The sequence below is a fragment of the Lepidochelys kempii genome, chromosome 4, assembly GCF_965140265.1.
Source record: "Lepidochelys kempii isolate rLepKem1 chromosome 4, rLepKem1.hap2, whole genome shotgun sequence".
In the NCBI taxonomy this organism is placed as follows: Eukaryota; Metazoa; Chordata; order Testudines; family Cheloniidae; genus Lepidochelys; species Lepidochelys kempii.
In genome coordinates, this window is record NC_133259.1 from 121,886,090 (window position 1) to 121,899,089 (window position 13,000).

At 40.0% G+C, this 13,000-nt stretch overlaps 1 protein-coding gene across 3 annotated transcripts in view; it reads right to left on the reverse strand.

Annotated features, from left to right (window-relative positions):
- Window positions 1-13,000, reverse strand: part of CFAP99 (cilia and flagella associated protein 99) — a 107,892-nt gene that overhangs the window by 20,741 nt on the left and 74,151 nt on the right. For all 3 annotated transcript variants that reach the window (XM_073342717.1, XM_073342716.1, XM_073342715.1), the window contains one exon: window positions 9,803-10,008. In XM_073342717.1, coding sequence (XP_073198818.1) covers window positions 9,803-10,008 — 206 coding nt within the window. The remainder of the gene's footprint in view (window positions 1-9,802; window positions 10,009-13,000) is intronic.

Genomic DNA, 13,000 nt, shown 5'->3' on the forward strand with positions numbered 1-13,000 from the left:
GTCTGTATACTTGGTGGTGATGGAGGACTTTAACTACTCAGACATCTGTTGGGAAAATAACACAGCAGGGCACAGATTATCCAACAAGTTCTTGGAATGTATTGGAAACAATTTTTTATTTCAGAAGGTGGAGAAAGCTACTGGGGAGAGGCTGGTCTAGATTTGATTTTGACAAATAGGGAGGAACTGGTTGAGAATTTGAAAGTAGAAGGCAGCTTGGGTGAAAGTGATCATGAAATGATAAGAGTTCATGATTCTAAGGAATGGTAGGACGGAGAACAGCAAAATTAAGACAATAGATTTCAAGAAGGCACACTTTAGCAAACTCTGGGAGTTGATAGGTAAGATCCCATGGGCAGCAAATCTAATGGGAAAAACAACTGAAGACAGTTGGCACTTTTTCAAAGAGACATTATTAAGGGCACAAGAGCAAACTATCCCACTGCATAGGAAAGATAGGAAGTATAGCAAGAGAACATCCTGGCTTAAGCAGGAGATCTTTGATGACCTAAAAATCAAAAAAGAGTCCTACAAAAAGTGGAAACTAGGTCAAATGACAAAGGATGAATATAAACAAAACTATGTAGGCACAAAATTAGAAAGGCCAAGGCACAAAATGGGATCAAACTAGCTAGAGACATAAAGGGTAACAAGAAAACACTCTACAAATACATTAGAAGCAAGAGGAAGACCAAGGAGAGGGTAGGCCCTTTACTCAATGAGGGGGGGGGAAAACAGTAACACAATATGTGGAAAAGACAGAGATGCTTAATGACTTCTTTGTTTTGGTTTTCACCAAGAAGGTTGGTAGTGATTGGACGTCTAACATAGTGAATGCCAGTTAAAATGAGATAGGATCAGAAGCTAAAATTGGGAAGAAAAAAGTTAAAAATTACTTAGACAAGTTAGATGTCTTCAAGTCACCAGGGCCTGATGAAATGCATCCTAGAATACACAAGGAGCTGCCTGAGGAGATATCTATCTGAGACATTAGCGATTATCTTTGAAAAGTCATGGAAGACAGGAGAGATTCCAGAAGACAGGAAAAAGGCAAATAAGTGCCCATGTATAAAAAGGGAAATAACAACAACCTGGGAAATTACAGACCAGTCAGCTTAACTTCTGCACCTGGAAAGATAATGGAGCAAATAATTAAGCAATGAATTTGCAAACATCTAGAAGATAACAAGGTGATAAGTAACAGCATGGATTTGTCAAGAACAAATCTTGTCAAACCAACCTGATAGCTTCTTTGACAGGGTAACAACAAGCCTTGTGGATAGGGGAGAAACAGTAGACTTGGAATATCTTGACTTTAGTAAAGCTTTCGATACTGTCTCACATGACCTTCTCATAAACAAACTAGGGAAATGCAACCTAAAATGGAGCTACTATAAGGTAGGTGCATAACTGGTTGGAAAACCATTCCCAGAGTGTAGTTATCAGTGGTTCACAGTCATGCTGGAAGGGCATAACAAATGGGGTCCTGCAAGGATCAGTTCTGGGTCCGAATCTGTTCGATATCTTCATCAATGATTTAGATAATGGCATAGAGAGTACACTTATAAAGTTTGCGGACGATACCAAACGGGGAGGGGTTGCAAGTGCTTTGGAGGATAGGATTATAATTCAAAATGATCTGGACAAACTGGAGAAATGGTCTGAAGTAAATAGGTTGAAATTCAATAAGGACAAATGCAAAGTATTCAACTTAGGAAGGAACAATCAGTTGCACCCATACAAAATGGGAAATGACTGCCTAGGAAGGACTACTGTGGAAAGGGATTTGGGGGTCATAGTGGACCATAAGCTAAATACGAATCAACAATGTAATACTGCTGCAAAAAAAGCAAACACCATTCTGGGATGTATTAGCAGGAGTGTTGTAAGCAAGACACGAGAAGTAATTCTTCTGCTCTACTCCACTCTGATTAGGCCTCAGTTGGAGTATTGGGTCCAGTTCTGGGTGCCACATTTCAGGAAAGATGTGGACAAGTTGGAGAAAGTCCAAAGAAGAGCAACAAAAATGATTAAAGGTCTAGAAAACATGACCTACGAAGGAAAAATGAAAAAATTGGGTTTGTTTAGTCTGGAAAAGAGAAGACTGAGGGGGGACATGATAACAGTTTTCAAGTACATAAAAAGTTGTTACAAGGAGGAGGGAGAAAAAATGTTCTTAACCTCTGAGGATAGGACAAGAAGCAATGGTCTTAAATTGTAGCAAGGGAGGTTTAGGTTGGACATTAGGAAAAACTTACTAACTATCAGGGTGGTTAAGCACTGGAATAAATTGCCAAGGGAGGTTTTGCAATCTCCATCATTGGGAATTTTTAAGAGTAGGTTAGACAAACACCGGTCAGGGATGTTCTAGATAATATTTAGTCCTGCCATGAATGCAGGGGACTGTACTAGATTACCTCTCGAGGTCCCCTCCAGTCCTGTGATATCACCAAGCCTTCTCCCATACCCCTGGGATAGAGAATATGGAAAGCGTAGTGGACTATGACTGTTCTCTGCTTATCACTCATATAGAGGCTCTTTAGAAGGAGAGCCATAAGGCTGCTCTAACTTACACCTGGGGCTAGATTGACTCATGCACACCCAAGAGTATGGGGAGCACACAGGTAGCTTAAAGCCACTTTTGTTTTACCTCTCCCTCCTTGCCCTAAATGCAGGAAGGGAATAAATGAGAATCAGGCCTCAGCTGTGCAACCTTGTACATGTGTTTTTCCTCTTCAGGGCTTGTCAGCATGGCAACCTGGTTTTGTGTGATACCACCAAATGCAGTAGAACATTCAGAAGGGTATGGACTGTTGGTGTACTCATTTGCATGCCAATAATTGGAACATTCTTCCACTTCACATATCATTGCTGATTTCTGAACTGTGCCAACAATACCAGTGGTTAAAGGAACATAGAATGTGCACCTAGTTAATTTCTCAAGTGTTTGTAAGCATTCATATGGTTGCCTTTGTAATGGATGCCATAGTTTCCAGTCTAGTAAAGCTAAAGGCTGATACCCTAATAATTTATCAGGCTTCACTTTCTGTTTTGTTTGATATAATCAATTATATGCTGGCTTGATATGCTATTTTGTGGTGGTGCCTATCTATCTGAAAATTACATTAAAAGTAACCTGCATGTTCAGGACCCAGTTAGACTGAGTGATACAAACGAAGAGCACATTTTTAAGCAAAGTTTAGTCATCACACCTTAGCTGATTTGTACTAGCTTTTAATATAAGGTGACTTGAGACTAAATGTGCTAAGGACATGTAAGTTCATATTGTACACAGCAGTATCTCATGAATATCAGCTATCTTACTCATTCTTCAATCCCCATAATTAATTAATTCTCTAGAAGCAATCCCCTTTGGTGGGATCCGTACAACCTGAGCAATGAATCACACTGACTTGAGATAATGCAGGATTTAGGCTCTGTACAGCAGGATTAACATACAAAGTCAGTAGTTTATTCAGATGAAATGCAAGCTGCAGGAAATGGCCCATCATCTGCAAATAGGTTAGCAGTCATACTATAGTAACAGAAATGCCATCACAGACTTGCACACTATCTGATAATGCTGCTAAGTACATGCCTGGAGAACAATATTCTTGGGACACTTTACCGACACTTGTTGATTGTGTATGTAGATTCTCCAATCATAGCTCCCTGGCAAAGTCATGTCACATCTAATTTCCTACAAAACTATTTAAACTTTAAATATTTTTGAGTGTAAGATAAGGTCTCCTTCAAATTAAAGCATCTTTTAATACTGTTATCATGAGCCTGAATAAAACCACTGCCAGCAAACAAGTGTTGTTTCATTGGGGTTCTGTCATCTTTGGCATGATAGTCTGTTCTAAATAACTTTCCAAACATAGCAGCTAAGAAAACTAATTGAACTTGGTCTTACCTATGGTATTAGAACCATTCTGATCTAAAATAACACAATGATTGCATTTTAAAGGAATCCTTCATCAACCAAAATGCAGAGGCTACTTATCTATCACAGTAAACGCTTCTTGAGTAGACAGCATGGAACAACATTCTTGGTAGTAGATGAGCTCTGGAAAGTCGTAACCCTGGGGATTCCTTGCATGCTCCCTCAGAGCACTGAAAATTCAGAGCCAGTAATTTATAAGGAGCAGTGGCCCCAACTCTATTTCAGTTCCATTATTCTTAATCAGAATACACTCTAGAGATACCAGACAGTTGGGCAGGGCAGACCTATGCTGTCAATTGACTTGAACTACAGTTACTAAATAATAGCCTTTCTTTCTCCTTTGAGTAGTGACAGCATAGAGTCCCACTCTTTGGGGATTAACTTGCAGTAACAAAGCCAATCAGAGCTGGGACTACAGAGAACTAGTTAAATAATGATTGCAGGGCTGCTCTATGGAACTGAGCATGAGAACTGGAAGCTAAATCAATAAAATGAATTGAACTTCAAGTAGCAGCCTTCTGTACCTCAATGATAGAAACTTCTAAGGCCTTGTCTACACTAAAGGGAAAATCGATCTAAGCTATGCAATCTGAGTTACGTGAACAGCGTAACTCAAATTGACATAGCTTAGATCTACTTTCTGCAGGGTCCACACTATGCAACGTCGATGGGAGACGCACTCCTGTCAACTCCCCTTACTCTTCTCGATCAAGTGGAGTATAGGAGTCGACAGGAGAGCCATTGGCGGTCAATTTAGCGGGTCTTCACTAGACCCACTAAATCTACTGCTGATGCATCAATTGCCACACCATGGATCCTCCGGTAAGTGTAGACAAGCCCTAGGATATGCAGAAGCAGCTGCTTTGGGCCTGACTGAATCTATATATACACATACAAAATGATGGGGTTTAAATTAGCTGTTACTACTCAAGAAAGATCTTGGAGTCATTGTGGATAGTTCTCTGAAAACATCCACTCAATGTGCAGCAGCAGGCAAAAAAGTTAAACAGAATGTTGGAAGTCATCAGGAAAGGGATAGATAAAAAGACAGAAATTATCATATTGCCTCTGTATAAATCCATGGTACACCCACATCTTGAATACTACATGCAGATCTGGTCGCCCCATCTCAAAAAAAGATATATTGGAATTGGTAAAGGTACTGAAAAAGGCAACAAAATGATTAGGGGTATGGAATGGCTTCCATATGAGGAGTGATTAATAAGACTGGGACTTTTCAGCTTGGAAAAGAGACGACTAACATGGGATACAATAGAGGTCTGTAAAATCATGACTGGTGTTGAGAAAGTAAATAATGAAGTGTTATTTACTCCTTCTCATAACATAAGAACTAGGGGTCACCAAATGAAATTAATAGGCAGCAGGTTTAAAACAAGTGAAAGGAAGTATTTCTTTACACAACCCACAGTCAACCTGTGAAACTCTTTGCCAGAGGATGTTGTGACAGCCAAGACTATACCAGGGTTCAAAAAAGAACTAGATAAATTAATGGAGGACAGGTCCATCAATGGCTATTAGCCAGGATGGACAGGGATGGTGTCTCTAGCCTCCGTTTGCCAGAAGCTGGGAATAGGTGACAGGGGATGGATCACTTGATGATTACCTGTTCTGTTCATTCCCTCTGAAGCACCTGGCATTGGCCACCGTTGGAAGACAGGTTACTGGGCTACATGGACCTTTGGTCTGACTCAGTATGGCCATACTTATGTTCTTATATCTTAAGACTCTGAGCCACTGACACATGACAAGCTGATACACAAATTAAATATAAGAAGAACTAAAACACCAAACAAAACCCAAAAGGAAAAGATTAAAGTTAATCAGCAATAAAATAATAGCAACTAGCCACGAGGTCAGGATACAATAAAAAGAAGGAACAAGACACCCATGTGTGTTTGTGTGTGCACACATGCACATGTCATGTCTTGCATTGCCTTCCTTTATTTGTAAACCCTTTTAGTTTAGACTTTAAGCTCTCTGGGGCAGGGACCTGCCTTCTGCATGTATGAAGCACCTTCCAGAACTATGGGCACTATACAATAGTGAATAATAACAAATACAATTTAGACAATCTTTAAGATATTTCTTCTTGATCTATCCCCATGCTATTAGTAACTGAGGTGGATTATGAAAAGATATAGTTCCCTAACATGTCTTTAACTAAGGCCTTGTCCACACTACAGGGGAAATTTGATCTAAGCTATGCAATTTGAGTTACGTGAATAGTGTAACTCAGATCAACATAGCTTAGATCTACTTACCATGGGGTCCACACTACACAATGTCGACAGGAGATGCTCTTATGTCAATTCCCCCTACTCTTCTCGAACTGGTGGAGTACAGGAGTTGACACGAGAGTAATCTGAGACTCGCTAAATCAACCGCAGATGCATCGATCGCTGCTCATTGATCCCCCGGTAAGCGTAGACAAGCTCCAAGATACACAGTCTAGCCTCTCCACATAGAGAATGAGATTTAAGGAAGGGTATTGTGAAGTTAGTGTATTGGTTAGGTGGAAATGAGAAATCACTTTAGTTGGCTATCTAGGATCATTCTAATGATATGGAATTGTTTCTGATTAACTAGAAAGTGAGTATTATGGAGGTAAAGTTGCTGTTCCAGATACATTTCAGAGTAGCAGCCGTGTTAGTCTGTATTTGCAAAAAGAAAAGGAAAACTAGTGGCACCTTAGAGACTAACCAATTTATTTGAGCATAAGCTTTCGTGAGCTACAGCTCACTTCATCGGATGAATTCAGTGGAAAATACAGTGAGGAGATTTATATACACACAGAACATGAAAAAATGGGTGTTATCATACACACTGTAAGGAGAGTGATCACTTCAGATGAGCTATTACCAGCAGGAGAGCGGGGGGGGAGACGGACCTTTTGTAGTGATAATCACGATGGGCCATTTCCAGCAGTTAACAGGAACGTCCGAGGAGCAGTGGGAGGTGGGGGATGGGGAAATAAACATGGGGAAATAGTTTTACTTTATGTAATGACACATCCACTCCCAGTCTCTATTCAAGCCTAAGTTAATTGTATCCAGTTTGAAAATTAATTCCAATTCAGCAGTCTCTCGTTGGAGTCTATTTTTGAAGTCTTTTTGTTGTAATATTGCGACCTTTAGGTCTGAAATCGAGTGACCAGAGAGACTGAAGTGTTTTCCGACTGGTTTATGAATGTTATAATTCTTGACGTCTGATTTGTGTCCATTTATTCTTTTACGTAGAGACTGTCCAGTTTGACCAATGTACATGGCAGAGGGGCATTGCTGGCACATGATGGCATATATCACATTGGTAGATGTACAGGTGAACGAGCCTCTGATAGTGTGGCTGATGTGATTAGGCCCTATGATGGTGTCTCTGAATAGATATGTGGACACAGTTGGCAACGGGCTTTGTTGCAAGGATAGGTTCCTGCGTTAGTGGTTCTGTTGCGTGGTGTGTGGTTGCTGGTGAGTATTTGCTTCAGGTTGGGGGGCTGTCTGTAGGCAAGGACTGGCCTGTCTCCCAAGATTTGTGAGAGTGATGGGTCGTCCTTCAGGATAGGTTGTAGATCTTTGATGATGTGTTGGAGGGGTTTTAGTTGGGGGCTGAAGGTGATGGCTAGTGGCGTTCTGTTATTATCTTTGTTGGGCCTGTCCTGTAGGAGGTGACTTCTGGGTACTCTTCTGGCTCTGTCAATTTGTTTCTTCACTTCAGCAGGTGGGTATTGTAGTTGTAAGAATGCTTGATAGAGATCTTGTAGGTGTTTGTCTCTGTCTGAGGGGTTGGAGCAAATGCAGTTGTATCATAGAGCTTGGCTGTAGACGATGGATCGTGTGGTGTGGTCTGGGTGAAAGCTGGAGGCATGTAGGTAGGAATAGCGGTCAGTAGGTTTCCGGTATAGGGTGGTGTTTATGTGACCATCGCTTATTAGCACTGTAGTGTCCAGGAAGTGGATCTCTTGTGTGGACTGGTCCAGGCTGAGGTTGATGTTGGGATGGAAATTGTTGAAATCATGGTGGAATTCCTCAAGAGCTTCTTTTCCATGGGTCCAGAAGATGAAGATGTCATCAATGTAGCGCAAGTAGAGTAGGGGCATTAGGGGACGAGAGCTGAGGAAGTGTTGTTCTAAGTCAGCCATAAAAAAGTTGGCATATTGTGGGGCCATGCGGGTACCCATAGCAGTGCCGCTGATTTGAAGGTATATATTGTCCCCAAATGTGAAATAGTTATGGGTGAGGACAAAGTCACAAAGTTCAGCCACCAGGTGTGCCGTGACATTATCGGGGATACTGTTCCTGACGGCTTGTTCCTTACAGTGTGTATGGTAACACCCATTTTTTCATGTTCTGTGTGTATATAAATCTCCTCACTGTATTTTCCACTGAATGCATCCGATGAAGTGAGCTGTAGTTCACGAAAGCTTATGCTCAAATAAATTGGTTAGTCTCTAAGGTGCCACTAGTACTCCTTTTCTTGTTCCAGATACATGATTTTGTGTCTGAATATTTGGTACTCAGAATCTAGTCACAACAAAGAGCCTGTACCAATATGCTAAGGATACTTTACATCTTTAAATTCAAATTTAGTAGATTTGTATGATATATATTAGGTAGGGCTGTCAAGTGATTAAAAAAATTGCGATTAATTATGATTAATCGTGTGATTAACTGCACTGTTAATAATAGAAAACCATTTATTTAAATATTTTTGGATGTTTTCTACATTTTCAGATATACTGATTTCAATTACAACACAGAATACAAAGTGTACATTCTCCACACCTCATCCCTCTCAGATTTTGGAAGGCATTTCAATTCTTAAATCTTGGGTAGAGTGCTATATCTTTACTAAGAAATCTCACATTGGTATCTTTGCATTTTGGCAAATCTGCTGTGAAAGTGTTCTTAAAATGAACATGTGCTGGGTCATCATCTGAGACTGCTATAACATGAAATATATGGCAGAATGCAGGTAAAACGGAACAGAAGACATACAATTCTCCCCCAAGCAGTTCAGTCACAAATGTAATTAACGCATTATTTTTTTAATGAGCGTCATCAGCATGGAAGCATGTCCTCTGGAATGGTGACCGAAGCATGAAGGGGCGTATGAATGTTTAGCATAACGGCACATAAATACCTTGCAATGCCGGCTACAAAAGTGCCATGCAAATGCCTGTTCTCACTTTCAGGTGACACTGTAAATAAGAAGCAGGCAGCAGTATCTCCCATAAATGTAAATAAAGTTGTTTGTCCTAGAGATTGGCTGAACAAGAAGTAGGACCGAGTGGGCTTATAGGCGCTGAAGTTTTACATTGTTTTGATTTTTAGTGTGGCTATGTAACAAAAAAAATCTACATTTGTAAATTACACTTTCACGATAAAGAGATTGCACTACAGTACTTATATGAGGTGAATTGAAAAATACTATTTCTTTTATTTATCATTTTTACAGTGCAAATATTTGTAATAAAAAAATATAAAGTGAGCACTGTACACTTTGTATTCTATATTGTAATAGAAATCAATATATTTGAAAATGTAGAAAAACATCCAAAAATATTCAATACATTTCAATTGGTATTCTATTGTAATTTAATGAATTGCAATTAATTTTTTTAATCGCAGTTAATTTTTTTGAGTTAATCACGTGACAATTGCAAGTAATCAAGAGCCCTAATTTGAACAGCAAGATTGAAATCATGCCCATATTGAAGACAATCGCAGAACTCCTAATAAATGGAGTCAGGATTTCACCCCAAATCTTTCATTCCTGCAAACAACAAGATATTAGCAACGATGTAATATTCTAAACATCTCTATGGTATTTTAAACTAACTTTAATGCAGCTGCTCTTCCAAGTGCTGCTCTGAACAGGGAAATCTGCTCCAGTTTGTCTAGAAGTTGTTGTTCCTTGGCTTGTTTTTCATGTATTATCTGGTCTCTCTTCTCCTCCTCTGCCTTCTTCTGTGCTTCTTTCAGTAAAGCTAGGCGTTCACGCAGTTCCACTATTGACATTTCACCACTAAAGCCATAGCCAGCAGTCTACAGAAATACAAATCAGTGAGTGGAAAAAGACTATATTGATCATGTTTCAGCTCACATTGACGTCACTGGGAGTTTTGACTTCAATTAAGCAGGATTTGGCCTTAACTTATTTACAAGCTACTTTCTGTGGCATAGAAATAATTTTCAGAGACGTATCATAGTACATGAGTCTAAGATGTGACAATACAACTTTTCACAGAAGAAATCTCATCTAGGAAACAAACTGAACTAACCACAAATATAAAAGTCCAGTTTTATCTGACCAGAAATGATTCTAGATAACACAAAATCCAGTTTTAATAGGAAGTTTAAAAGTTAACAGCATCATTTTAAATTTGGAAAACTGTGAAATCTGTGAAACCAGAAGGGAATATACATTCAAAAATAAATACTGAGATCATTTGTTTGCTACTATCTGTTTTTCCACTTGGGTGGAAGAGTAATCTAGCTGCAGATTATGGGCCAGATCCTGTGAAATATTGAGCACCTGCATTTAACAGCTGAGGTTAATAGGAGTTAACTGTTCTGCACCTGGCAAGATCAGACCCTTAATGTCCAAGGCCAACATTTTAAAATCTGAGTGCCTAAAGTTTGGCATTGAATTCTGGATTTAGGAGCCCAAAGAGAAGCAGCCAGAGTTTCAAGGGTGCTGAGAAACCACAACCCTCATTGAAGTAAATTTTCTGTAGTATTTGGCTGGTGAATCTTGCCCATATGCTCAGGGTTTACCTGATCGCCATATTTGGGGTTGGGAAGGAATTTTCCTCCAGGGCAGATTGGAAGAGGCCCTGGAGGTTTTTCGCCTTCCTCTGTAGCATGGGGCACGGGTCACTTGCTGGAGGATTCTCTGCTCCTTGAAGTCTTTAAACCATGATTTGAGGACTTCAATAGCTCAGACATAGGTGAGAGGTTTTTCGTAGGAGTGGTGGGTGAAATTCTGTGGCCTGCGTTGTGCAGGAAGTCAGACTAGATGTTCATAATGGTCCCTTCTGACCTAAATATCTATGAATCTATGAAAATGGGAGCTGCAGGTAGTCAGCATCTCAGAAAATCAGGACACTTCTAAACAGAAGTTTAGGGGCTTGACATTTTTAGCCCACTACCAAAGCCATATATAAGCAGTAAAATTATCTGCTGTGAAGGAATAGGACCCCTTCCACATATTTACAGGATCACCCCAGTTATTGTACCTCACAGACCTCTGAAATACAAACATCAAAATTACGTAATCATCACACTGAGCTTCTAAGCAATCTCTCTTCCAAAAGGACATTGCTGGGTCTCAACACCATGTGCATCAGTACCTCCACCCTGTACCAATGCAATGCATGCTGATGGGTGCATATATAGACACAAATACTGGGCTTCTGAGTAGTTTCCTTTCCAAAACTGCATCAGTTTCACACCAAAAAACGACTATTTTTGTCTATCCTGATGCATTTTAATTTTCACATTTCAAGATGCATATCCTTGAACTATCCCCTCATCTACTGTTTGACCCAGTCAGTACATTGTTGCAGAGCTGTAATACATGAAGTGAAAGGGAAATGCATTAGTACAGGATGGAGATTCTGGTGGTGGTGTGTGAAAACTTAGTAGGGAGACTGTGCAATGTCCTTTTTTGGAAGCGGATTTGCTTAGAAGCCCAACGTGGTGACTGAGTTTCAGAAATCTTTGTGGGATGGTCCTGGGAATATATGAAGGGGCTCCTTTTCCTGCACAGTAGATAACACTGCTGTTCATGTAACTGGAGTGCCACCAGGTGGATAGCTGGGGACATTAAAGATTATGAAAGTAAGTGAGAATTTCATGGACTCAAATTCTATTTCATCTAGTTTGAAAGTGTATTTTTACAAAAGAGAAATGCAGGCTAAGCAAGTAAAATGTACTAACTGAAATCGGAGTCACATCTTAAGCACTACTAGGAAATTATAATGTAAACCTGAGAGTTCTCATTCCTTTCTTTATCTGGTTGTAATTTGAATGACCAGCTCACTTTTACCAAATTTACATTTAGCAAGGGCTTCCCTTTGGCTTGATTTGGAATGAGTATTTCAAATATGACTTCAAATGTGTTGTGTTCACTTGCTATTTGAATCTCCTCTCAGGAATGAGTTAGATAGGAAACCATATTTAAAGCCAAATACTGCCCTTGGATACAAATAGGAACAATGGGAGCTGTATGTGAGGAGCTGACTGCAAAATTTTGCCCACTGTCAATGGCAATGAAATGAACTAGGCCTATAAATGAGAAAGTACCGGAATTCTCATCCCTTTCGTTTTAATGAACCAGACAATGAGTGCTGCTCCACAGCAGCATGTGATTGAGAGAGCTCTGTAATTCCAAGCCCTGACTACATTAAAGAACTATGCCATTGCACCACTGCTGCTCAGACTGGTTCAGTCATAAAAGTGCAAGTTGCAATGTGAACAGACAAGAGAGCCTGTTCAGGGTCCACAAAGTGCATTGCGTGCATTCACAGCACTCCCTGTGAGCACTGCAGAGCTTGTGGATTGTTGACTCTTTCCCACATCCCCAGGGAATAGGTATATAACCTCTGAGACATAATGTCTATTTGTAGTTGTTCACATTTTTGGCTTGCTCCATTGTCTGCTTTAAATAGCTTCATCCCATGTGAAGGTCTGTATATGCACTGTCAAGAGCAGGGTCTATGCTCTAGGTGGATACCGCCTTTGGTTGATAGTGCTCCAAGGGAGAAGGAAGTTGACTTTATTCTTTTTTTCTTCAGTTATTCATTTTTTTTTTCAGATAAATTGGGTTTCTCTATTGTTTTTTTCTGTTCTTATTTTGTTAGGTTTATACTTTGCTTTGTAGCTGATCCCAGTTTCATTCTCTTGTGTTTCCCTTTAAGGTCCCAAGTGACACTGTCCAGCCAGTCCTCCCTTCTTCTCACTACTAATGCAGTGTCCCCCACAGGGAATTAATAGCTTCTTTGGGAAACAGGGGGTAGGGAAATGGGATGGGGCA